The sequence below is a fragment of the Uloborus diversus genome, chromosome 8 (genome assembly GCF_026930045.1).
Source record: "Uloborus diversus isolate 005 chromosome 8, Udiv.v.3.1, whole genome shotgun sequence".
In the NCBI taxonomy this organism is placed as follows: Eukaryota; Metazoa; Arthropoda; class Arachnida; order Araneae; family Uloboridae; genus Uloborus; species Uloborus diversus.
The window spans coordinates 130,004,614-130,032,004 of NC_072738.1; the positions used below are offsets into that span (position 1 = coordinate 130,004,614).

General features: G+C 30.5%; 2 protein-coding genes across 2 annotated transcripts; one reads left to right on the forward strand and one right to left on the reverse strand.

Moving 5' to 3' along the window:
• Nucleotides 1-2,216: 2,216 nt before the first annotated feature.
• LOC129228088 (ADP-ribosylation factor-like protein 6) lies at nt 2,217-2,854 on the reverse strand. The gene has a single exon (XM_054862727.1). The coding sequence runs from the start codon at nt 2,784-2,786 to the stop codon at nt 2,217-2,219; it is 570 nt and encodes a 189-aa protein (XP_054718702.1). The 5' UTR covers nt 2,787-2,854.
• Nucleotides 2,855-3,146: 292 nt separating this feature from the next.
• LOC129227459 (dolichyl-diphosphooligosaccharide--protein glycosyltransferase subunit 1-like) lies at nt 3,147-26,227 on the forward strand. Its single transcript, XM_054862020.1, has 10 exons — nt 3,147-3,447; nt 5,192-5,250; nt 8,555-8,873; nt 12,083-12,289; nt 13,352-13,544; nt 14,372-14,471; nt 17,293-17,431; nt 20,822-20,941; nt 25,479-25,724; nt 25,917-26,227. Exons 1-10 carry the CDS (start codon nt 3,220-3,222, stop codon nt 26,097-26,099), a joined length of 1,794 nt encoding a protein of 597 aa, XP_054717995.1. The 5' UTR covers nt 3,147-3,219; the 3' UTR covers nt 26,100-26,227.
• The last annotated feature ends 1,164 nt before the right edge of the window (nt 26,228-27,391 follow it).

A 27,391-nucleotide genomic window follows, 5' to 3' on the forward strand; every position in this document is an offset into this window, starting at 1 on the left:
AAAACATATAAAAGAAAAGATGTGTTATTGAAAATTTAATGTTCGAAACTTTAATCCAAGGTTCCCCATAGAGCGTGAGACAGCAAGAATTGTGAACTTTTTCTTACTTAAAAACCATTTCGATAGGGGACTTTCTCATGATTTTGTCGCGTCTGTTAAATTGAATAATAAGATTTTTTAAAAATTCTCTCTCAATTTTTAAAAATCTCACTCTAATTTCAACAGATTGTGAGATTTTCTCACCCATTTTTTTTCCTTCAATGAGAATCCTGCTTTAATTCGATAAATAGACATTTACAGTAAAGTAAAAATTTTCAAGTTTTCAAGAATAATATTAAAAGGTATTACAACATTTTTCTTTTGATCATAGTTGAAATGGAACTTTTGTAAGCTGCTGACTTATCCAGTTTTTTTCTTTTTTTAGGTCATGTACAATGGTTTTTTATAGGAGAAACTGGAGGAAAGAGATTCTTAAACCTTTCCCCAATTGTACTTTTGATAATCTTGTACATGATCAAAAAACTTTGAAAATTCAATTTTATTTTCAAATGAAAGTTTTGTTTTTCAGAAATTTAGGTTTTTATAAACAAAGGCAGAACAGCTGTAAGAGAAAAACCTTAATGCTGAAAGTCGGGAATTTGGAGCAGCCATAAATTATTTATTATTCAAACCAGTCTAACGAATCATCTAAAATAGACTTTTTACTGGCTTCTCCAAAATAGGAAGGAAAGGTAGAGAAAGAATGACAGCAGCGAAAAATGCGAGAATCTTATAATAAAGAATGACAATGTGAAACCAAATCTTTGCATTGTGTATAGTGAACAAAATAGATGTTTTTATTACAATAAACTGGGATTGGGATGCAATGGTAAATAAAGGTAGATGACATATAAATGAGAAATATATATCTGTACGTAAAAATGACAATATTTTACAAGGTGCAGTAGCTTAAAAGACATGAAACTTTTCATTAGTAAAAAATATATATATATATATATATATATTCCAATGCTACACAGTTATTTAAATTGACCGCAACAATTAACAGTATGACCATAACATTATCTTAAAATTATTAATAAAATTTTAAGATAATTTTATTAGAAAATAGCAAAATGAATTTTACAATAACTAACAAAGCACATAATATTAACACATGAAAAATAACTTCAAAATTTATTTAAATAGAGCATTTTGGTACTTTTTTTAGTTCTCTGAATATTAAACTACAGAAGTTCAATCGTTATTAAGGAAGTAGAAAGCATTTCAAATATATATATATATATATATATGTTTTCGGGAATCACCATTAGCATATTTTAAAAAGTATCACTTTTTTAAAAAAATTAATTTTCAAATCAGAATCATGAAAACTGTTTTTGTACGGCTTTCAGGAATAGCTTAAAGTTAACAATTAGTGTACTATACACAAATAATGCACACACAAAAACAAAAAACATCAAGAATAACAAAATACAAGTCAGTGTTTGAATACAAAATGACTAGATATAAAAATTTAAAAATGACTATATATTAATTTAAAATAGTAACTACAAATTAGTGTTAATTTTATTTTGGAAAAGGAAGAGCGTAATTAGACAAGACTGGGTCATTTCAGTTTTTCGAAATGCAAATTAACATTCAATAATCAAAGAGGCAAATTCAAAATGCTAACAATTTTTAAAATAAAAAACAAATTTACAAATTTGAATATCCACTGGGAAAAAAAGGGAAAGGATAAAAAAAAAGGGGAAGGGGAAGAAAATTCATGCAACAAGCACTGTCCTAAACAACCATTATTAAAATTTTTGAAAAAAAGAGAGAGAGAGATTTGATTGTACCTGTAAGGTAATTTAAAAAAAAACTTTAAAAATATTTACTCTAAAAATACACAACAATTTCAATCTTTTGATATATGCTTCTGGACGGATTTACTAAGGCAAGCTGATATGTGAAAATTAATTCACAAAAGTGATTCAGCCAGTTTCATCAAGAAGTTTTAGGTAAAAAAACCCAAATCTCATTCCATATTCCACTGAACATATGAATGCAGCTTTTTAAAAAGTTCCGACAGGCATCTTTCAAATAGAACAATCAGAAATAGTTTATGACACCATACACTAATAGGTTAACATTGCACAATTTGCGACTAACGTGATAAAATTATTCCATTAAGTACATAAATACAGCACCATTATATGGAACCATGTGCAAGATCAATTCTTAGTTTGAACATTAGTGCGGAGTTGATCACTTAACCATTCAACTCCTTCACTGAGACCTTCACCTGTCAAAGCATTACTAGCACAAATATGCCACGGTTTATTCTTCAAACGATCCAATCCCAAAGCTTGACTTACTTTTACGCTAGATAACGCTTCTCTCAGATCCATTTTATTGGCAAAAAACAGGACGGGAATGCTTTTATCTTTAATGTCTTTGTGCTGCAGCATCATTTCTAACTCATCTTTTGCTACAACCATCCGTAAAGCATCACTACTGTCAATAACAAAAATAATTCCTTGAGCTTCCGGATAGTAATGTTCCCATAAATTTCTGTACCTGCCTTGCCCAGACATGTCAAATGCTGTGAAACTCAGGTTTTTCATGCGAAAACGATCAACATTAAATCCAACAGTGGGGACGATTTCCATCGATTTCTGCTCTTCGGGTTTGAAATGATTTATAATTGTAGTTTTCCCGCTATTATCCAAACCTACAATCAATACGTTTACTTCTCTCTTTTTGATGCCCAGAAAATATGCTAACTTGTCAAAAAGACCCATTTTCTGAACGAAATTACAGCTCAGACAAAAAGTTCTAAAATAATTAGCTGTACAAACTCTTTATTCCAGCAATAATGCTGATAACAATATACCTGCAAAATGCAATATTTACAAAATTTATGTAAACAAATTTTCGCTCGAGTTGAGTTGACTTAATCATTGACAGTTAAGATTAAAAAAAATCGATTTAAAAATAGTTGAAAATTATTATACCATATAATAAATAGATACATTCTTATGATGCACAAAATTTTTGAATTCACAGCATTTGAAATTGAATAAAGAAATAAATACGTTGGATTAAAGTAATAGGAATTCTATTTATCTTGCTAAAGTTGGCAATCTTCATTAAATGTCGTCAGCAATTTGTGAACTCTGGCTGTTTTTGGGCTGATATGACGCGTGTGCCTTAGTTACAATCAATTTCAAAATTATGTTTAAAATGCATTACTTATTAATTTTCGTACTATTCGTAGTATTCAATAGCAGCAATGGAGAAATAGTAAATTCTAAAGTGGATCGTAACATTGACATCGCGTCGCAGCTTGTAAAAGTTCTAATAAAACTAACTTTAGAAAACACCGGGAAATCGCCGGTATCAACTTTCTTGTATGCTCTTGACGCTGGTTCAAAACCTAATTTAGCATTTATAGGAGCATCGGTATGTCAAATTTCATGGTTAAAACTTCTCTTAAAATCTTCAAAATTGATATTCTGGTTTTCTGTTAATGGTTTTCAAAATTGACATCAATGCTGTGTACCCCTGTCAGATATTCTAATTTTACCTCTGCCGTATTTGTTTTTCTGGTTGGTATGAATGCAAAGAAAAGTTTCAAAGAAGCTTTTGAATACTTTTGTGTCAAAGAACAGTATTTATTGAAGTTTATATTTCTACCTTTACTGTAAATGGTATATATATATATATATATATATATATAAAATAATAATAGAAATGTTTGTATGCAAGCGTGTACAGACACTCAAAGCAGATGTGTTTTGTATTAGATACAATTTCTTAGAAATTTCAGGTACTTATTCATGAACTCACGATCCCTCTTTAAAGCACCCTTTTTTTTTTATCTACCCTGGTCTTTTTTCACTTGCCATCATAATTGTCGTTTCAAGTATGAATTCTGTCTGTGAACGAATTCTTATAATTGTGGCATCAATTACTTTCAAAAGAAATTCTACATACATTAATCTGCTACATTGAAGTTGTTGAATGTATGAAGAACAAAATGATTAAAACAAACTATTATGTTATTTAAAAAACAAACTATCAACCAGTAAAAAGCATACATATCTAGCTTACATTTCATTTAAATATCAATACAGGCCATTTAATTTCTGGCATTCAGTGATGAGTAATTATTTTCTATTAACTGCAATTGCATTTAATCAGAATAGAAAAATTGGTAAGAGGAGGTGGAGGTGGGGCATGTTGGTCCACTTTTTTACTTATTTTTTATCTCGTCAAAAAATTTAGTGGATCAGTTTCGATTTTGTACAATAAGTTTCACTAAACACTTCTCAACCCTATAGATTGTTTTGGAAGTGTTGAATTGATAAACTTTTTTTATTTTAATGTTTTAACAGAACCTCTCGTAAAGTGGACCAATGTGCCCCACCGGCAGGGCACTCTTTGTGAAAAAGGATTTTATCATTTTGGAAATTTAAATTTTTTAAATTCTCATATTTGGCTTGGACCTTGAGCCCTTTCTCAAAGAAAATTCCTTGCCCTTGAATTCTTATGACTTTAAGTCAAAATAAAACGTTATTTTACAAGCTTGTACCAACAACCAGGGTTCAACATCCAGAGACTACAGTTTTGCCCTTGTTTTTGGCTCATCCGTCTAAAATAGTTAATAAAGAAGCCGGGGGGGGGGGGGGGGGGGGGGGTGCCGAATGCCCTCTCGTTGAAGTTGAGATTTATGTTACTAGTGTGCATATAATAGTGTGTAATCTTAGCTTCAATAAATCTGCATAGGGGGGGGGGACACCTGTTGGCCCAAGCCTGAAGGGGGACCCTAGAATTTTTTAAATGATGCATAAAATATGTGTAGGGACATAGAAGTAAGTGATAGGGTGGGGGGAGGGGGGACATAAAAGTTATTTGCGACTGGGCCCAAAATTTCTGGGCATATCCCTGAGTCTGCCTCATGCTCAATTATCAACTATTATAGACGGATTAGCCCAAAACGAGGACAAAACTGCAGTCTCTAGATGCCTTAACCAAGCTGTCATTGCATGCTTGCAGTTCTGCTTCAGCCATGGCATAAGGGAGGTAACTTAAAGCTTATAAGTTCTTTTCCTGTAATTTGCTAATTAACTTTCTTAAGTCTAATTCTTATCATGGTTATACAGTACAAAAATTTAAAATTTATTAAGTTTTAATTTGTTTGTAGCAAGTTCATGAAGAAGGAAGAGTTAATCTGAAAACTGAAGACATTGTTCTAACTCAAAAGTAAGTTCTAAATGATTTCATTTCAAAATTTATGTGTTTCTTAATCTATGAGTTTTGTCTAGATTATCTTCATTGGTAAAAAGGTAGCTATATCAGAGCATTTAAATAAGACTTTGTGCTAAAATATATTTAGAAGCTTGTGCGGATAATTTTTTATTATAGGTACATCAATTGGCATATTTTTAACTTGGTGATTATCCTTCAATTCCTCTAGTAATACCCAAACTTCAACTTTTAGGAAGGGGAAAACTCTCACTTTACCAAATCAAATTCTGAATTTTACTGAATGATAAAATATGAGCGTAGCCTATATTACACCTAATGAGAAGGGGCGTTATGCATCATTAAATGAAAAATTGAAAAAAAAAAAAAAGGGAATTATTCGATAAAGGTGCTTTTCCAAATGTCGCCAAATTTTGGCAATAAATCTCTCTCTTATGGCAACCAAGCGCCACTGTCGCAATACTACGGCAACCCTACTATTTTCCCCTTCCCTGGCGATAAACTGCTCTCATAGCAAACCGGCGCCACTACGGGGATACTACGGCAACCCCTTTACTACCCACTCTACGGAGCGTAGCGCCCCCTGCCTTTCCCCCCACCCCCGCTTTTCGCATTTCGGATGGGAGTGCAGTGGTAAATTAAATTCACCTCGTGGCCAAATTTTTTTAAAATTAATTTAAATTGGGCGTTTTTCTTTTTTCAAGAAACTAAGAGGATCTTATTGAAAACTTGCAAGCAGTGAGTACAACTTTTTACATTTTTTAAATTTAAATTTGTAAAATAGTTTTTATAAAACGGCATGGGATGCAGTGATTTCATTGTTACATAACCGCCCCCTCTTTTGTAGTGCTTAATTTTACAAAAATAATTAATTTTTTGTTGTCTAATATTTATTTTAATCCTAAATTAATCCTTTCCAATCGTATTTTTATTTTTTTCAGTCCAGATGTATTTAGATTTTGCTCTAATCAAGCTAAACCTGTTTGCAACCATGCCGTTTTATTTTTGTGATTTTATGTGTTTTCCTTCAACTGTTGCTAAATTTTTTGGCCCCCATTTCCAGACGCTATTTTTTTCGCTCTGCAAATGAAAAAGAAAGGGTGAAAATATTTTTTTTTCTATCCTACTTCCGTGGAAAATGAATGAATTTCTCGTGTTTTGTAGGGTTTATTTTTTAATTGAATTTTTAAGAGTTTATTTATTTAGATTAGTTAAATAATAGTGTTTTTGAGGATATTTCCCAAATTAATTTTTGATTTGATGTTTGTTTTAATGTTTTTATGGTCATTGGGAAAGTATCTTAATTTGTGTGGTCGGCCATACATAATTCGTCAGACCGCATAGAATATCATTGGTCGGCTGTTGAAATTAGATCCCGCCCCTTTGGTCGGGTTCATAAAACAGTCCCGACCCCAGGCAGTAATTTCTACTCTGCTCATGCACAGAAGTTGGTCGGTGCTTCATTACATTTCCGGCGGTCGGGTCTGCAACCACTGCCTTACTAAAAATATATCTATTTAGTTTTCGCAGCATTTTATTGTATTGTTTAGGGTTTATTTATTTAGATTAGTTTATAATTAGTGGTTTTGTGCATTAAATTATTCAAATTAATTTCTTTTTTAATAGGTTAATTATTTGTTTTAATGCTTTTTACCGTTTTTTTAAAGAATTTTTTTTGCCTAGTTTTCTTTGCATTTCAATATAATTTTCAGTGTTTATTTGATTAGATTAGTTCATATTTAGTGTTTTTAAGCAGTTGAGTTTTTAGAATTTTTCTCGAGATTTAGTTGTTTTTGAACCTTTTGTTTATATTTTGATGCTCCAATTTCTTGTATTTCTGATGCAAAAACTCCATTTCATTCATTTTCCAGTAGGTTAGTAAAAAAAACATACGTTTCTCCCCCTTTTTTTCATTGGCAGAGCGGGAAAATAGCGCTTAGACTTTGGCGCCAAAAAATTTGGCGAACTTTGAAAAAGTCGCCAAGACGCACCTTTATCGAAAACTTCCCAAAAAACCCCTCAATACTTTAAAACTGTCTTCAAAAAACTGCCAAATAAGGAAATTTTGGGAGGTCACTGACCTCCCACCAATTCACACCTGATTAAGACCATGTTTGGTGAAATCTATGTAGAAAATATTCCTTTGACCTTACCATACATTATTTTGTCTTTAAAGGATTTTTAAACAAAACAAAACATTAAGCAGGGTTAAGAGTTCTGTTAAAATGTAAAATAACTTGGAAAATAAAACAATCATGCGTTAAACAAGGTGAAAAGTTCGATTAAAATCATTGGAGAACTAAAAGAAATCCAATAAAATGTTGGATAATCTGCCAAATAAATATGTCCGACTCATTAAGAAACTTTAAAAGTTCCAGTAAAATGTTAAAGTCGGAAAAGAGTAACAATCATGGTAGGGTGTTTAGATGTTTTTTATACATTTGTAAAATTACATTTTTTTTTTTTTCATATTATTTATTTTATTTGCTGCCTAATGTTGGCTGAAAATTGATGTTCAATATTTTCTTAATTATTAATGAAATTATAGATGAAGATTTAAATCAAGTTGTGAAATCCAGAAATGGTATTGTGTGTATATTTTTGCATGACTTTTATGAAGTGAATTTAATATTTTAAATGCATTATTTATATTCAAATTACTTGAGTAGATTAATAATGTTCATAAGCATTTCTTCTTGTAGTTTTTAGATTCAAACTTTTTAAAATTTTGATCTTAAAAGTTCTATTTCTTTAGTTCTTAAATTTGCCGGATATAACACATTCAAACCTTGTTGATAAAATGTCAATCTTTAGGTTCTGCATATCTTATTCTTAGCAGTGTGTCGGGGCAGCCAAGAGCCAAGGCCCTTGTCAGTTTGGTCGCCCCCTCTCCCCCATAAAACTTGTCAAATTTATACTACTCCAATTCCAAACCGGGCCCCCACTAGGCCTTTGCCCCCTAGTTTCCAACTAGGCTGACATGGCCTCTCATCGGGCCTGCACTCAGTATTGTGCAGCTTGCGTGCAGTAAAGTTCTTGCTTCAGTGAAACCTGTGTATAACAATACTGTCTATAGCAATAAACCTTTCTATAATGATATTTTCATTGGTCCCAACAAAATGTTAGCATGAGTAATCAAATTGTCTACAAAACAGTAACCTGTCTATAACAATATTTTTTCAGGTCCCAACCGTATCGTTGTAGACAGGCTTTACTTTACTGTAAAATTAATAGATTTTTCTGAATATTACTTCCTTTTGCAATATTTTATAAATATAATTTATTTGTTTATTTTATATAGCAATCATAAAGACAAAGATCTCATCAAAATACATTTTAAAAATCCTCTTCAAGCTGGCAAGACCACCATAGTGCGCTTAGAATTGGTTTTCACGCGTGCACTTGTTCCGTACCCTTCAGTTATTTCACAATCAGAAAAGCAATTGGTAATGTATCATGGCAACCACTACTACTTCAGTCCTTATCTTACCAAAACGCAAACTACAGTCATCACATTGCCTTCAAGTTCAATTGAGTCATTTACCAAGTTGAAGCCTGTGTCTCATACAGAAAACCTTATTACTTATGGCCCATATGATAATATTGGCCCTTATACTACGGTAATTTCTTTTTTTTAAATCAAAGCCATTTGATTGATTAAAGTAAAAAACCAAGGTAAATAAAGCACAAATTAAGAAGAAAATACACCATATAGCTATTTTAAGGCTACACTGGAGCCTCTTCATCAGTGCAAGAAGTTTACCAACACAACCAAATAAGTGACAATTAACAGACAGTGTCAGTGACAGACCCAACACAAGTGAATCAGAACAGGAGGTTCTCTCGCGACTTTCTGTTGTGTTGGTGAGCTTCTTGCACTGATGAAGAGGCTCCATTGTAGTCTTGAAATAGCTGTATACTGTATTTTCTTCTTAATTTATGCTTTCTTTACCTTGGTTTTTTACTTGAATCATATTGTAGCACAAAGCTTATATGATATTTTTTCATTTAAGCCATTTCATTGCTGTTATTTTTTTGTTTTTCTCAAATAAGATTGTTTTTTCAAAATACTAAATTTTATATTAAGCAATGTTTGGTAATAAAGTCAGTTAGGGTAAAGGAAGAATACCGCCTTCAATGCAGAACTAAATGTAATATAGCAATAGCCTGTGCTGTTGCCATGTTGCATGAGGTTCTGCCTTAGCAGAAACAGGACAGTACTTTTTGCTGAAACACCCAAGTTTTGCCTTCAATTTAAGAGTTGAACTGCACCATGACTGCAGGTTCTCACTGGTGAGCTTAATTTACTTTTGCTTCCAGTTTTTTTGGGACTCTCAGCTTCACTGAGATGACATCTGCTTCCAGCTCAATTATTCTCTATTCCAGTCTGGCGAGTCCGTAACAGGGATGAAACTGCAGTCTCTGGATGTGATAACCGGGCTGTCAGTGTATTGCATGTAGAGTATCAGTGTTTCAATTTAAAATCCTTCCCTTTATTTTGCATGAAATGAAACCTAAAATGTTGTGTTTTTGGAGAGTAACTGAATATGAGAACTTCGACTTTAAGACTTTGTCGTTAGCTACTGAAACCATGTTCCCTTTTACTCCAGAGAACTAGGGGGTAAACGGAAATGCCCCATTTATTTCCTCGTAGGATTGATGTTAGTAGATAATCCCACTGGTGCAAGAATCAATTTAGAAGCTTAAGAAGTTATTCAACAATAAAACTATCTGTGGCATGTGCCCCTAATCTAAATGTAATTTGAGATCATTTAAATACAAAAATCATCCTGAAAGTTTCAATATGCTCTAAATCAGTGCTGTATTTAAGGGGTGGGTTTTTAGGATTCAAAACCCCAAAGAAATTTTTCAAATTAATCCAAAAAATGTTTTTTGTTTTGTTGAAGAATTGTACAAACTCTAAACTTTATCTGCAGTCTTTAATTTTATTGTAGTTATTGCGAACATCCATCCTTATGAAACAATGCAATGTTTTCATTCAAATTTTGAATATCTGACACAAACAAAAACACCAAGCCGAAGCTCTGCCAGTCCTGATCACCAGCAGTTCAGTTTCAATAAAGTTTATTTCTGTCCACCCCATGTTTCTTTTTACCCCAATTGACCCTAAATGTATTTACAATAATTTTCAAGTGTTCTTCCTGATGTTTATAAGCAGATCATTAATGTATAGGTATGTTTTACAATTTGAAATGGGGGTGTCAAACCGTTTCACATTAGGTATTAAATAATGCTGTATTTTAATTACTTTCTTGTATGAAGTAAAGGAAATTGTGTATCCATAAAAATTTTTATCTGAAGTTCCATTTTAGTCACCTCTAAATAAATTTTGATTAGTTTTTTTCTCACAATTAAATTTATACTTTAAATGAAATATTTTGAATGTGCAATACCATAATTCCTACATTTTTGCAACTGTCTTATGTTTGCTATATTCCTGTACTTTTTACTACAAATTTTTGGGAGGTAGCAATTCTGATTTTATTTATATACTCTCAATTTTTTTCAAAAAAAAAAAAAAAAAAAAAAAAAAATGAAAAATTGGCATTGAATTTAGTTGTTTGAAGAAATTAACTTTTTAGACTTTACCTTAAATGAATTTTTACAATTCATAACTCATTTAGGGAAATCTCTTTTTAGAAGCTTACCAGATTGAGCAAGAATTTCCGAAAATTGCACGCTGTGTTTGAGATTTCAATCCTTTTGCATCTTGTAAACGTTTAAAAAATTTTGACAGTTGAAAGCTGTTTCATTACATTCTAGCAGCTTACGTTAACCTACTTATTCTGTTTTTCACTATAGGATTTTTTTCTTAAATTTCCTATTTTTCAAACTTAATTTTTTTTAAATTAAATTATTGTTGCTTTTAGGTTGGGAACACTCTAAATGTTGAGTAAATGAGCTTTTAATTGCTAAATTTTTGTTTGCAGTATATTGTTTATTTTTCTATTCAAAAGATTAATCAGTGTTTTATAAATTTATTTATTTGGTGGGGAAGGTTGCCTAATCCAGTTGAATCATTCTTAAGTTTAAGTTAGTGAATGATTCTTATTTATATATCTTGTGACTGAATAAGAAAATTATGCAAAGCAATACAAATTAGCAAATCAAAACAGTTTTTAAATTCTTACTTTTTCTGCTCCTATTTTAGTTTCCAGTAAACCTTTTTTCGTCTTATACTATTCCTTTAATCTTGAGATTTGGCAGTTCGGATTATTTTTATTCTCTTAAAAATCTTATCCAAATTTTGTTTAGTCTTTTATATTGCATGTATTTACCTAAAAAACAATGTAGAAAGTCATCACCAGTGTCGAGGTCATCAACACTGGTCATTGAAATCTTTGATTTTCACTGGGGACTATTAAATTGATTTCGACCAGCCCAGCTGAGCCCAGGGCCTGTTGCTGGTCGTCACTTTTGTATTTGTAACTGACTCCCTTTCAACAAGTTTGCCCTTTCAACAACTGCCACTGATGAGCAACTGTTCAATTTTAAGACTTTGGATGATTCAGTCTGTGCTTTTTTTATTTAAACAAATTTTTCCAGAATCAGATTTGACACAAAGTAAGCAGCTACTAAGTGACAGAATAAAATCATGGGGAGATATTTGATGTTCTCAAAATGTTAATATAGTCTGTAACCAGCAAGATGAAATTTACAACTTATTATATCGCTGATATTATTGACCTTTCCTTAAATCTTATTTGTTATTTAAAAATAATTATGATGTATAGGCACCAAGTAAAACTATTTGAATTTTGATTGCACCAATAAAATTTTACTAATATAAATTATTTTTCATTTTTAGAACAAATTAACCATTCATTGTGAGAACAACAATCCATTCCTCAGCGTGACTAACATAAATCGTGCAATTGAAGTATCACACTGGGGCGTGATATCTGTTGAGGAAGATATTGATTTAGCTCACACTGGAGCTCAATTAAAAGGACCATTTTCTCGATATGAATTCCAAAGAGATCAAAGTGGCATAGCCTCTGTTAAATCATTTAAAGTAAGTTGTTCTTAATACTAGCTACTAAATGGTGAAGTTTTATTTTATTTTTAAAATAAGAACATTTAATTAAACTTGAATTTTGACCTTATTTGTATTAAAATATTTAATTTGTAACTACTTTTGAATTTTGTAGTTTTTTAAAATTGTTTTACTTTTATTCATTTTGTTTCAAAGACTTGTCCTAAATCTGATAAATTTCATAAGTCATTTTCATGTATTTTTCAATTTGCAATAAAAATAACTCCGAAAAGTTAGTTTGGAATTGGATATCTAAACAAATTTACAATTATTGTCTCATCTAAAACATGCAATGTTATTTTCATCATTAAACTGTATGATGCATTGTAATGTTACTGTAGGGGAGTAAGAGAAAAAATATTTATTAGTGTTTTATTTCTTCTTTCTGTTTTGGAATAAGAAGCCTAACTTGGCAAAAGTGTACCTTCCACAACTTCATCCCTTTCATTTTTAAAATTTTTACTTAATTGTATGAAAATCTCCTTTATTTATATTAATTTTATTGCTAACTAGTGGTACCACACGGCTTTGCTCGTAATAGAAAAATTAAAAGGTCTTTTGGTTCGCCTGTATATTTTATATCGCCTGTATTTGGTTCGCCTTTTGGTTCGCCTGTTGAATTGTATATATTCGCCTGTATTTTGGTTCGCCATACAAATAATGTATGGTGAATTTTCTCGCCAATTGGCTTGTGCCCATGTTACGGGTCCACATTATGATAATTTCGTAATTTACTCGTCCATCTTATGAAAATTTTGTTCTTAAAATTGGAATAGAAGAAGAACCACATTGAATTTTTGAAAAATCGCTTCGAGATGCACACCCCCATGCTACAAACTAACTTTGGGCCAAATTTCATGAAAATGGGCCAAACGGTCTAGGCGCTATGCGCGTTACAGAGATCCAGACATCCTCCTGACAGAGAGACTTTCAGCTTTATTATTAGTAAAGAAGTTCATTATTTCATAGTTACCTTTCATATAGTTCATAATCCTTAGTAGAGCAATGTACATTTAAAATAGTTTTATTTATTTTTTACAGACTGTGCTGCCTGCATCAGCTAGTGATGTCTATTACCGTGATGAAATTGGTAACATTTCTACTAGTCATTTACGCATGTTAGATGACTCAACAGAAGTTGAATTGCGTCCTCGCTTTCCATTATTTGGGGGATGGAAAACACATTATGTCCTTGGTTATTATGTGCCTACTTATGAGTATTTGTACAATAGTGGTAAGATATCCCCTCTTTAAAAATTTTTTTTTAATTTGTAAAATATGTTTAATGAGTTTTCATTGATTGAATGAAAGTAATAAATTATGTATTTAATGAGTAACTATACAGCTTATTATTTTCATACTACTATGATTAATTCGCAGTTAAATTTTTTACTCTACATTTTTGAAGAGGCTCTGAAAAGTTTTATACAGTCGATACTCATTATAATGAACCCAGTCTTCCAAACAAAATGGTCACTATAAGGAGAGGTCGTTGAAACATATTGCGTATGTTATTTAGTCATTTTTTTAATGCAGGAATAATTTCTCATAGTTATGAATAATTTCTTATAGTCATGATTCGTTAAAATTTTGTTAGTTTCTTTTCTTTAAAAAAAAAAAAAAAAAAAAAAAAAAACATGCTGCTATTGTAGAAGCTTTCCACTTTTTTGACTTTTTCAAAAAAAAAAAAAAAAAAAAAGTATGGTCTACCATTTGGTATTACAGTATTCATTACTTTTTGAACCCAAAACTAACAAATAATTCTTTTCAATTGAAATATTTTACCTTTAATATTAGTTTTTGAATAGTTAGTCCTGAGGATAATACAAAAATTAAAACTTAGTTATGGACGTTATATTGGAATGAACAGTTCAGTTCAAACTCTCTAATGGTCAGTAAAATAACATTGCATCTATGGAATAGGAAATGAAACATCATGCATCGGTCGCTATAACAGAAGTGTTGTAGTAATAGGAGGCCATTCTATAGAGCGTTGGCTGTATATCATTTTATATGACAATAACCTTAATACTGCATTTATTATTATTATTTTCATTTCAGGAGACTTGTATGTTTTAAAAATGCGTTTTGTTGATCATGTTTTTGATGACAGTGTTATTGATGATGCTACTGTTCGAGTAATACTTCCAGAAGGCAGCAAGTAATTATATTTTTACATTCTTTGATGTAGAATATCATTTATAGTAGGAGAGGAATGGGACAGGGTTACTTTTATGCCAAAATAAAAGGCAAAATTATTTCTAGCTTATTTAAAAGATGTAGACTCTTGATGGACAAGGTAGAAATATTCTTTCACATTTTATTTCTTTATTTCAGCATAAATTTATATCTGTCCCATTCCTCCTAACTATATCCTACATAAATTTTAAATTGCTTTAGATTTAGGGATTCAAGGATACTAATTCTCAATGAACATATTATGGTTCTGTACAGAACACGTTTCAGTATAAACATAATTTTTTTGCTGCTTACTTGAAAACAAATATCCTTTTGTATTAAATAAAAGCTTAATTTTCAGTTTTTGATGTTTTTTCTGTGGGATGTAAATGAATTTGAAAGAGTTAATTTAAATAAAAAACACATATACTCGTTTCTGAATGCAGGTTTTCAATTTTTTTTTTTTTTTTTTTTTGTAGAAAAGGCCTGCTGATTAAAAACTCAGGTTCCTATAGTGTTCCTACTTTCACAGCTTTTGCTTCTTTTACCGTTTTTTATTTTAGAATATCAAAGTTCTTTGCTTCATAATTTACTATTTTTTGTCTTGAACTATATTAAAATCCATCTCGAAATTATATACGACCCAAATTCAAAGTAATAGAATTATCGGAACTGTTTAAATAAAACTTGTCAATGAGCTGGGTAAAATCAATACATGAAAATTAAACAAAGTAAAACATGTTATTAAAGAATGGGTAGATCAATTTCAACAGCTTTGCAGATATTATTGTAACAATTTAAGAGTCAATAACTTACTTGAAAATCATGTTAATTTTTTATATGGGTCAAAAAACTAGAATAATCAATTCATTTAGTGAAAATTTGAAAAGCAGTGAAAATAATTTTATAATTTGGTGCCTGGAAAATTTAGGTTATTCTTTTGCTGAAAACTGGTCGTCAAAGTGATAACTAGGAAACAACCAAATTTCTTATTGTATCATTGTTTAGAAAAAAAAGCAATTCATCTTAGATCAAATGAACTTTTTACAATCTATGGTCTTGGTGATTTTAAAAGAATATAGTAGGACTGACTAATTAAAAATTAACCGAAATGAACTAATGAACCGAAATATCACAACTGGCAGAGGATAGCTTGTGTTCGACGAACCTCACCGGTCGACCGGTGAGTAACTGGTTGCTAACCGCAGCATTCTTGAGAGCTACTGGTTAATTGATTGCTTCTGATGTCATTTTATGAGCCTCACCAGTTGATCTACCGGTCGACCGTAACTGTAGTTGGTTGATTGGTTGATGGAACCACGTGACATTTTTGAACAATTATATGTATTTTTCACCTGCATGTTATTCGTCTGCGTCATGTCTGCTCAAGTAACCGGTGATCAACCGAAAGCGTTAAAATGCATTGAGAAAAATGTTGCAGCAAAAATCTGAAGTAGAATTGTTATAAATTTAGTTCTTCATTCTTAAAATATTTAGAACTATATATTTCAGTAGATTATGAAGCATTAATATTGTAGCTTAAAATGCAAACTATCAAATGTGAAGAACGCTACTTTTTAGGAGGCCAAAGAATACTTGTAATGTGAATACCAAATCAGCCCATAAACCAAGGATGTTGTGATTTCTACAGTAATAAATACTTTTATTATTGTTTTTAGATTTATATTCACTGTATTATATCATTTTTGATACAATCTTTTGAGTTCAACATTAAAAAACAAACTTTCTCATTAGATACTTTGCTGTTGTATCAACGATATGACTATAATACTAAATGCATTGGTGAATTTCTTAACATGTTAAAACTTCCTTTTACTTTATCTTACGAAAATTTCTAGTATTTTTCCTAGAATAAATTTGTCTCAAAATCATGAGATGTTTTAGTAACGTTTAGCTTTTCATGCAAACACCGTCCATGCTCTTTATAACGTCCATGTTCCTTATAACGACCCCCTATCCTCCATACAAAACAGATCAATAGGTCGCTAGCTATAAGGAGAGGTCATCACAATGCTTTGCATGCCATTTATCAGTTTTTTTTAGAATGCAAGTATGATTTCTCAAAGTTGTGCTTAGTTTTTAAAGAGAGAGAGAGAAAAAATATATATACATATATAAAATTTTTTTGTTAATTTCTTTCTTTTTTTTAAACTTTATAACTCAATACTGTCCATAAATTACTCATTACTTTAAAATCATATATTTAGCGACAAAATGCATTGAAAATATCCGAGAGAAATCGGTTATTTTTAAAATTAGATGTTACACTTTTTAGATGTTTCTTTTCTTTTGAGGTTTTTCCAAGTATATTTTCTCCTCTTATATACATTGTAGAAGTTTTCATGTTAAAAAACTCTTTTGAAAAAGTGTAATTCTAAATGTTAACCATTTGTGTGGTTTTCATCACTTGTTTAACCCATATATCAACCAATAATTCCGTTCAGTGGAAATATTTTACCTTTCGAAACATTCTTAGATTTTTTCTTCATCTTTATAGTACTCAGTGGCAAATTTACACAATTGGTAGGCCCATTGCAATTAATGTTTGGGGGTTCCTTTGTTGAATGTGAACATTGTTTCAGATGCAGTTCGGATCCCTTTTAGGGTCCTTAAACCATGGAGGCCCCTCGTAATTGGGACACTGTAAATTCACCACTGATACTGCTATATATTTTTTTTTAAATTTTTATAAAACCTTTTAGTTTATACAAATTATTAGATGTTTTTTTGCATATGCTAGAGGCGTATTTCATTTTTCTGACTACAATTTTCTTGCATGTTAGAAACATCCAAGTAAAGCCGCCTTATGCTGTTGATCGCTTACCAGATGAACTTCACTACACATATTTAGACACCGTTGGAAGGCCAGTGATTGTTATGCATAAATCAAATCTTGTTGAGCAGCACATTCAAGATTTTGAGGTATCTTATTGCATTTACTGTAAAGAATTTAACTTTATTTTATTTATTTATTTTTTTTTTGGATTGAAAGAGTTGTATACTACTTCCTTGTCATTTTTTAGCATTGATGGCATCCAACATTGTTCTTGTCGTAGCAAACATTCAATTTTATTTAACCTGTTGATGCAGCACTTTTTTTCTTGTAAGAAATCAAAAATGCTTTTATAATAATTGCATGAGTAACAGGAAAAATATTTAAAATAATCTGTCCATATTTTGAGAAAAATTTAAAGTGTGAAAAAAAAAGGCTGAATTGTGAAATAAACATCAAAAAGTAAAATTTAAGTTATGCCTAATGGCTACATTGTTTTAGTCAAGAGATTTATAGAATAAATATTTTCATTGCTAGAAACTATATATTCTCATTTAGTGTAGCTTCACTCAGTAACCATTCCACCATGGTGTTTGTCAGTATATTGTATTTGAACCTTGATCCTGTCACAGGTAATGCCATTTTATTTAATTTTTTGACTTAAAGTGAATGTAAAGCTTATCCTTTGAGTATGTTTTTGCCCAGTACTATGGCCATTTACTTTTTCTTGCAAAATATATTTAAAGTGTTGCCAAATGGCTATGTGATGTATTGCAAGGTTTAATCTAAAATTCTATTATTAACTAATGCGTAATATGACGTCAAAAACTATCTTACTTCTCTATTCAATGTAACTAATATGTGTATAACGCTTTTTCTGGCTATTTCTTTAAAATAATGAATATTTCATCAAAGTGCTTGTACTCCACTGACTTGACAGCTTTGCAACAATTTTTTTTTCTTTCGAAAAACTAGAAAGAGCGATTAATAAATACAGAATACAAAGATATCAACCATCTTAAGCCAAACTTCATTAGTTCTTGTTTGATTATTTATCCCCAATGAATTCCAAAGCCCTATTGAAACTACAAGCTGTATCATATTTGTAGCGAACCATTCAAAATGTACTGCATGCAACATTTATTTTATTACTTTTTTCCAGTTGAGATTGCAGTAAACATCTTAAATAAGATTATTTAATTTTTAATTTTATCATTTGTTAATTGAACTTTGTTAATGTTTATTTTTATTGTAAAGAATAGCATACGTAGTTTTGATGATTAATGCATAAGACTTTTACAATGAGTAAAAAAAGTAATGTTTTGGTAATGTGATTATTAATTCTTGAAATGTTGAAAGTGCAGCAATAACTGCTTTTAATTTGCCAAATAGTAAAAATTACATGCTTTTAAGTTCTTTATTACAAGTCTATTTTGCTCCCCAGGGTATAGCAAAACTCCTTTTTTAGAAATTTTCAGTTGATAAAAAGTTGCCTCTATGGACTTGGATGTATCAAAAATTTTTTATACAAATCAAAAAATACTTAGGTTGAACACAGGAGGCCTAAAGAGTTAATGAGTTTGTACAGAAAATTGAGTTTTAATATATTTTTTTTTTTAATTAAGGATTTTTTTCAAAAATTTTCAAGTTGACTCATCTCAACAGTGAGGATGAATATTGTTTAAAAAAAAGTTTTGCTTTTGAGCAATATTTAGGTCTCCCTGTGGTCTAAGCTGAGCTCAAAAGAATTTCAGCAAAAAAGCTTAAAATAGAAAATAAGCTTTAGAAAACGTTGAAGATTAATAAATATTTTAACTTTTTTTTGCCTCAATGTGCTTTTTCTCCAATTGATAACTAAACTCAAAATTCAGCCATGATTTCTTTAAAGAAATAAATACATAGTAACTACATGAAATGCACTGCCAGCTCAGTCATTCCAGCCGAGGACTGCAGTTTCTTGCTTATTAGCACTTATCAGCCCGGCATAGGAAATGACAGCTGGTGGTGTATTTCAGGCATTTCTGCCTTAGTCTTGGCTATAGGGCGGTAACTTATTGAAAATACACAGTAATTTTATTTTTCATTTTGATTTAGAATCTTTAAAATTCTACTAATTATTGAGAGAACACAAGTTAAATTTTCTAATGATACAAGTTCCCTCCTCCTAATAATGCATTTGTTGGGAGGATATATTGCTCATTAAGAGCTATTATTGTTGAACTTAACGTATTTGGTAAGATTTGTAACAAGATTAAGCTGAAGTCGCCATGCTTACTTCCTCTCTCGTGCATGGTTTTTTACATTATTATAAGGTACTTGAGAAAAAAAGGAAAAATACATTGCTTGATTACTGTGCAGCATGAAAAATGCTTCTGAAAATGTTTTAGCTAATTCTTATGTGAAAAGACCTCTTAAATTCAAATATAACCCTTATTCCCCCACCCTTTTTGAATTTAATGCCCCACCCCTTTTTTTCTCAGTTTTAATTGACAATTTCATTGTTATTATTTGGATTTGGAGGGAAAGGGAGAAGTATATTAACCGCTAACATTCTTCTAAAGAGGTGAAAAGTTCAAAAACATAAAAAATTATAGCAAGGACGGACACTTATGGGTGTATTCCCTCCCTAAACAACACGGAAAATTTCTTTACCGAAGATGTGACTCAAATTGTATGTAACGTGTGACACTTCCAAGATGTTTTTAAATTTTTACTATGTTATATCTTTGGGTATGGGACTTATAGGAATGAGACTGATACTTTGTTTTTACACCAAAAAAATAGTTTAAAAAAATTTAAAAAGCAAAACCAGAGAAAAAGATTTTTTGAACTTTCATACCTCCAGCCTTCCAAAAAATATTAACTTTTCTTTTATTAAAAAGGATTTGAATTATAAGAAAAAGTTGTCTGCTTTTATTTTCTTTGTTTTAATGGAATAATGTTCAGTAAATTATTAAAATATTGCTATTACAAGGTTCTTTCTATAGTGTTTAATTTTGGAAAAATGTCTTATTTTGCATTTTAAGCAAGGAAAGGAAACTTCCTTTCCTTATTTTTTTTATTTATTTATTTTTTTTAAGGCTTCTGCTTGTTTCTGTTAAGATACATGCTAAATTTACTAATCTGCCAAAAATATGTGGATCTTGAAAAAAATAAATTAATAAATAAATAAATAAAAAACTTAAACGCATATTAGAAGTTCACTGCAAATATACAGGCGAACCAAATGATCTTTTAATTCTATACTAAGGGCAAAGCTGTATGGGTACCACTAGGCATGCATAAAATAAAAGCTCTTCAAAATACATAAATTACTACTGATACTCATTGGAATGGTGCTGTTGATAGTTTTGGAGTGGTTTTTTACAAGATATAATAGCCTTTAATAATATTTTCAGCCTCTTGTAAGATTATCTAGCATCTATAATTGCAAAATTAAATAAAAATAAAAATCCAAATTTCTATTTTCAAACAATAAATATTATGCATTTGCTGTGTAATTTGGCTATTTTTAATTAATATGTTGGTGTTTATTTCAGATACATTACGAGTACCAGAAAATGCTCATGTTGCAAGAACCATTTTTGGTTGTGATAGCTTTATATCTTCTGTTCATTGTAGTAATTATTTATGTTAGGCTGGACTTCAGCATCACAAAGGTAAGACGTTAGCATTAATATGTAGTAAAATAACATTTTCTTGTATGATATTTATTGGATTATTGAGTATTTTGTAAGACAATTGCACTAGGTTCTGTATTCCTAGTTTTTTTTCCATAAAATATCAAACTTTTTTGAAATTTCTTTAACCTTTATGATACAATTTTTGCTCTAAATAAGAAATTGACACATATTTTAATGAGCTTACTGTATGCCAACATCACATTTCATATATAATTTCAAATATGCCTTTTTCACACTTAACGTTAGCGCAAAATTCATATTTTAATTCAAGAGATAACTATCTGTTTTGTTAACAATATCGAATTATGTTTTTAAATGATTTTTTTTAGTGTTTTAGTTCATATGTATGAAAACACAAAACTGAATTTTGTTCAAAATTCCTCCCAACATAAAATTTCACAACTGGATAGGTTAGATAAGTGAAAACAGTTTTCATACAATACTATAAAAAAGCTCTTAATGCTAAGCAGAATATATAATGTCTGCATCATTTTATTCTTTGTAAGAGGGGATAACAAACTCATTTTACTTGTTATCAAACAAAGTAAAAAGTTATTTGTATCTTACAAAAATGATAAATAAGTTTTCCATCTTAAAATCCCCCCCCCCCCCAAGAAAAAAAGTTGGCAATTTTTTTTTTTTGTGTATGTGAAAAGTAATGTTCTTTGACTTCAGTCGGTCAGTCTCTAATACTTATATACTCATATAGTCTCTAATACTCGTATTAAATCTTGCATCTCCTCATATAATTCTTCCACATTTTTAATTTAAAATATTTCTTGAATTGCCGTACCGTGTATAAGTTGACCCCGACTTTTAAAATGAAAAGTTGGGGAGGGGAAGATTATGTATTATTTGAACAAAACTTTTCCCTAAAATTGTCAAATTTCTAAATAACCGAGATTTGTCAATGCATAGATTCTAATGTGTGGTTTACATTTTGATAGTGATAAATTTATATTTTCCAATGGATGCAATAAAACTTTTTGAATTAAAAATTTTTTCAAAAATGTTTTTTCTTTCTTTGACCCTGTGAAGTACTGTAGCTTTAGTGGCTCCCCCTCCCCCCTTTTTTTTTGGCAAATTTTTTAAAGTTACTATGTTATTTAGCTGAGAAAAAAGCAAAGCCACTGTGCCTCAGAGGTTTGTGTCAGGTGACACCAAAAGTGGATTTCATATTTTATAAAAAATATTCATACTTTAATTCTGAAAATTTCCATCAATCTATCTTAAATTATAAACAAAAATAGAGCCCAATACTGCGGGGAGAGCAGTTACATATGAGTCATTCTCTCCAGAAAACATAACTTTTAAACGCAAATATTTTTTTAACTTTGAAACTTTTTTTTTTAAATTCTTACATGAAAGTGTTACCTGCTAGAAATAACCATAAACCATGGCCCAGCTAAGTTCCAATTATTTTACCATAAAAAATGCTTTGTTCACGAAAAAAAAAATTAATATTTAAAAATTCATGGCCAATTTAATATCAAAGTAATAATTTTGTAAATTGTGCAAACAATCAGCGATTTTGATGATTAGTGGGAATAAAATATTAAGCTCTTAATTAAAATACAGCTTAGTTAGTAGTTTCAAATGTGTGTTAAAAATATTATTTAGTAAATTTGAAGATATACTGGCAATTTATAATTTTGGTAGAATGCCTATTATTGATGTATTTCCCCTTCATCAGTTATGTTCGCCTCAGAAATAATGAAATTGATATGGTCTGTCACAGAGGTGAGAAATTTTCCATTAATATAGGTCTATTAGATACATTTTTCAGGCAAAATTTCTTTTTCTTTGTTGCTACAATCTGCACATGTTAAGCATATGAAAACATGTTCATTTTTTTTTTTACATTAATTTACATCCCTGAAATTGAAGTTTACAGAGGTGAGAAGTCAGAATAATACACTCAGATTTTTAAGCAAAATCTATCTTCTTGTTTTTGGACAAAAATATCACAACTTCAACTATTGCTGAAAATAAACAAAGGATGTATCATAGAACATAAAGAATTTTTTTGATTGAAATCTTAAAAAGGTATAATTGTAAGCTTCTTCTTCTTTTTTTTTTTTTTTTTGATAAAAACTAGGACATGTTATTCAAAAGTTAAGTTCCAAAAACGAAACTTTCATCGATCTTCGATGATTTTAGAAGAAGTTATGGCATGCTCTGCTTGGAATTTTTTCGAAATTGAAGCATTAAAAACGAGATTTCTGATGTGCTTTACTGATGATGACGAAGGGGGAAGGAGGAGGGGGGCTTTCTTTGAAATTTTTCGATACTGTATATTCGAAAATGCTGTTTTAAACTATGACTAAGAAGAGAGGATTGAGAGCTTTCACCTGGTCCCGGTAAACAATCGAAACTTCGGAAAGAGAAATCAGAGGGGTAATATTTAATGCGGAAAGATGAGGTTAGTGGACGATGAAAGATATAAAGGTCTGGTGAACGTGTGAGTCCATGACACCATGACATGAATTTTTACATGATACAGAATCTGAAAGTGAGAAACGAAGTAGATCGATAGAGAAAAGACTATGGTCAGTTACAAAAATTGCTTGGTGTGTGGTGTTTAATTTAAATTTGAGGTTTTAATTTAATTTTTGAGAATAGGTCAAAAAATCTTCTGTCATGATGTTATGGGAAAAGTGGGGATTAGGGGAGGTTTCGTACTTTTTTTTGAAGCCCAAAAAAGGTAATTTTAGACGATCTTCTATGATACTATGGGAAGGAGATGCTTAAGGGGCCTCCGAAATTTTTTCGACACCGCACGCTCTTTAATGATGGGGTGGGGACGTTTCTAGGTCAATTGTGGCGGAAATATACTCCTCGAAGTTTTTCGAAGCTGAAATCCCAAATACGCTGTTGTGGCCATCTTTAATGACGTTAAACTAAGGAATGGGGTTCGGGAGTTTTTCCTAGGAATTCCTTAAAAATCTAAGTTTCAAAAACGCACTTTAGGCAAGCTTTGGTGACTAAAAAGGAAGATATAAGCTCTTTTGGATCTCTCTCTTCCCCACCTCTTGGCTACGTCCCAATCTTCTTTTAGTTATTTTATTGATAAAAAATATGAAACACCCTCAAACACTGTTCTCCTTAAAAACCATTTACATTTAGATTTTCCATACTAAAAATTTTCAATTTACAGCCTAGTATTTTTATTTGCTTGGAATGCAAGCCATCTGCTGCCCCAAGTAAAAAAAACTTTTCTTGACCTGATCTGGTGCTTTGGTGACCTTAAATAACCTTAATGATCTTTGGTCTTTTTTTTCACCCTATTTTATTTTAAATATCATTCCTTTCTTCACCTCTTGATAAAGTTTTGTTTCAGTTTTCGATTCATACATGATTTTTACATTCAAACACTTAGAACTACTGGTGTGACTATTAATTTCAAACACTCTCGCTAAACTTTAATTTTTCTCTTAGGTAAACTATATTTCTGGGGCCTGTGTACTTTTCTATATACTCTGATTTTCAGGATGATATTCTTCATTAAAAAAAAATAGGAAAGCTAAAAGTAGTAGGTAGTAGGTAGAAAGTAGAAAAGGTCGGTGTGTCGGCGGCCCCTGGGAATCATTTTTTTTTTAATATATATAATCATTTTTAAATTGAAGGGTCTTCAACCGTGGGTTTGAACCCTTCGAGGGATATTGAGTGAGAGAAGCTGAATATTTTATTTTTCGCAAAAAAAATGTTAGAAACGCACATTTAGGAGGTTTTTACTTAAATAATCTTTATAATACAGAATTTTGGATGCACCAAACTGTGACATGACACGGTGAGAATTCACATGTTGTGAACCAAAAATGTACTAAAATAAAAATTATTATTAAAAAATTGTTAATAGGTTTAAATAGATATATTTTTGATGAAATTAAAAATAATTGTTAAATGAATTGTTCCTTAACGTTTTTACTTGAAAAGGTGTGTGACAGAAAAGTTACACTTTTTGAAGAATGATCCATATGCATCTGGGGCAAGTTTTGCATAAAATAGGTTTGTAGTTTATGTTCTTTTGATTTAAATTTTCATCACACCACAAAAATAAGAATGAGTTGGCATTCTATTCAATGTTGAAACATGAAATTAGGCAAGCATGTCTTGTAAATACTTGTGAGTGTAGTAGACTGCAGGTTATGTAGATAATAAAATATTTTTTGATTTATAGCCTTTATACCGAAAACTTGACTAATTGTAGAGAAATTTCTGGATAAATTTAAGTAATTTGCTATAAATCTTAAAATTCTTGAAATATTTCTTAACTTGCAGTTCAGATTTTTGTAACATGTATATATGTAAAATATTCTAAGCAACCTTTTGTTAACCAACCAAAACCTTTTGTTAAAAACCTGAAATAAATCTTTTCTGTTACAAATAATCAAGCTAAAAAAAAAAAAAAAGAAATCCCCCCCCCCCCTTTATTCAAATAAGCAATTTCCTACTGAAATTCAGAAAATCTTACCCTTTATTCTATTTTAAGACATATATGTTTTCATTATAGGATCCAAACAAGGAAAGCAAACTTAGAATATCTGGCTTAATCGAAACTGTGCATAGTCATTGTGACAAAAGGGCCGACATATATGCAAAATTTGATGAAGCTTTGAATAAGTTTAAGCATAATAAGGATTTGAACAGTTATCAAGCAACTGTGAAAAAATTGAATGTTGATCATAAAAATGAAACTCAGACAATCACCGAATTGTTGCAGAAGTTGAAGCATGAAGGATCAGATGTAGCAGAAAAGGTAACAAATCACTTTTTAAAGATGTGTTAAAAACAGCCTTTACAAATCAAGATTTGCATCAAAAGAATGTTAAATATTTCAGTTCTCTTGAAATGTGAATTCTAATTTTTATTTTATTCACATAATTTTAACTTAACTGTTAATTTTAATGTTAAAAATATAAAAAAAATCTACTGATTGTTTAATTTACAGGTAGCAGAAATTCAACGTTATGACAAGACTCTGAAAGAGCAGTTGCAGCAGCAAATGTTGCTGGTTGAAAAACTCATTGCTAACAAAATAAGTAAACAACAATATTTAGATGGAGAAGCTGCCATTGTTAAGAAGAAAGAAGATGTAGTTGAAAAAATTGTGGGAGTTGTGTACACATTATAAGAGCTATGAGCAACAAATTCTAAGCTGAATTCATTTTACAATTTTTTACTTAATTCATTCCATGTTCAAACAATTTAAAAGCGCTCGCCTTTCTTTTCTTGTACTGGGAAAATAAATTTTGACAAAAGTGTGTGCTCTTTTATTTCTACTTATTTTAACATCCGTATAAACTTTTAGTTGAAAGCATGGCTACTTAACTGTAACTGTAATTATTAGAAAAATAATTTATGAATTAAAAATGAGAATTGATCCTACTAAATGAAAAGTCAAAATTCATTTACTATTTCTTAATAATGTAATTAATGTATAAGAGAAGAAAAGAAAAAGATATAGATTAAAACTATAACATGATGTGCTCAACATTTCAAAAAGAGGGGTGAGTGAGGGGTCTAAATTTCCAATTTGTACAACCAATAATGATTGACATTGAATTAACAGTTGGGAAACATTAGAAATTAATTACTCAGTAGCAAGACAAATATGTCATTTAATGGAATCTGCTATTTTCAAAGAAATGATTTAATGCTTAGTTTGCACAAGTATATACATATGTCTATTAAAATTATTTTCATCTCTCCTTCCAGATGGATGCCTAACACATCAGATTATCAAACCTGATTGACTATTACATACTTGAAAGAAACAAAAACAACCGATTTTACTTTAAACAGGGATCCAAGCTGTCCTATATTTCATATTAATCCTTTAAGAAAAAGTCTTACATTTTTTATACCCCAGGATCTTATTTCCAAATTTCACAATGTAACGGCAATTCAATACCGCCATCAGTCGCTAATGTGCTGCTTTGACCATCCGTTTGATGCACACAAGTTCCAACGGATGGCATAAATATGACTGTTCAGAAAGTATGAAATTTTTTGAAATTTAAAACAAACTAAGCGCAAAATATATATATATATATATTAATCTAAAAGAGTGACTAAAATTCTACTTTTTTACATAGTCATCATTAAAATTAGGAACTTATCATAGCAGTGGACAAGCTTTGAAATTCCATCGTCATAAAACTCTGCCACCTGCTGTGATCAAAATCATTCAGTGACGCACACTCGAAGTTTGTCGTCAATGCGCTGTATTCCTAGCCAGTTCTTCATTCTTGGAAACATTTGAAAATCACTAGGTGCAAGATTGGGACTATAGGGTAGATGAGGGTAAACTTCCCTTCATTATGAAAGTAGTTCGGTCATTTTTAAACTGAATGCACCATTTCTGGATGCAACTTTTTATTCATTACGTTGTTCCCGTACACCACATGCTTGCTGATACATTTC

Coding starts and splice junctions, on each gene's coding strand:
- LOC129227459 (XM_054862020.1), top strand. CDS start 3,220: ATGTTTAAAATGCATTACTTATTAATTTTCGTACTATTCGTAGTATTC. Junction 8,874..12,082: donor ATATTGGCCCTTATACTACG/GTAATTTCTTTT, acceptor TTTCATTTTTAG/AACAAATTAACCATTCATTG. Junction 13,545..14,371: donor TGAGTATTTGTACAATAGTG/GTAAGATATCCC, acceptor TTTTCATTTCAG/GAGACTTGTATGTTTTAAAA.
- LOC129228088 (XM_054862727.1), bottom strand. CDS start 2,786: ATGGGTCTTTTTGACAAGTTAGCATATTTTCTGGGCATCAAAAAGAGA.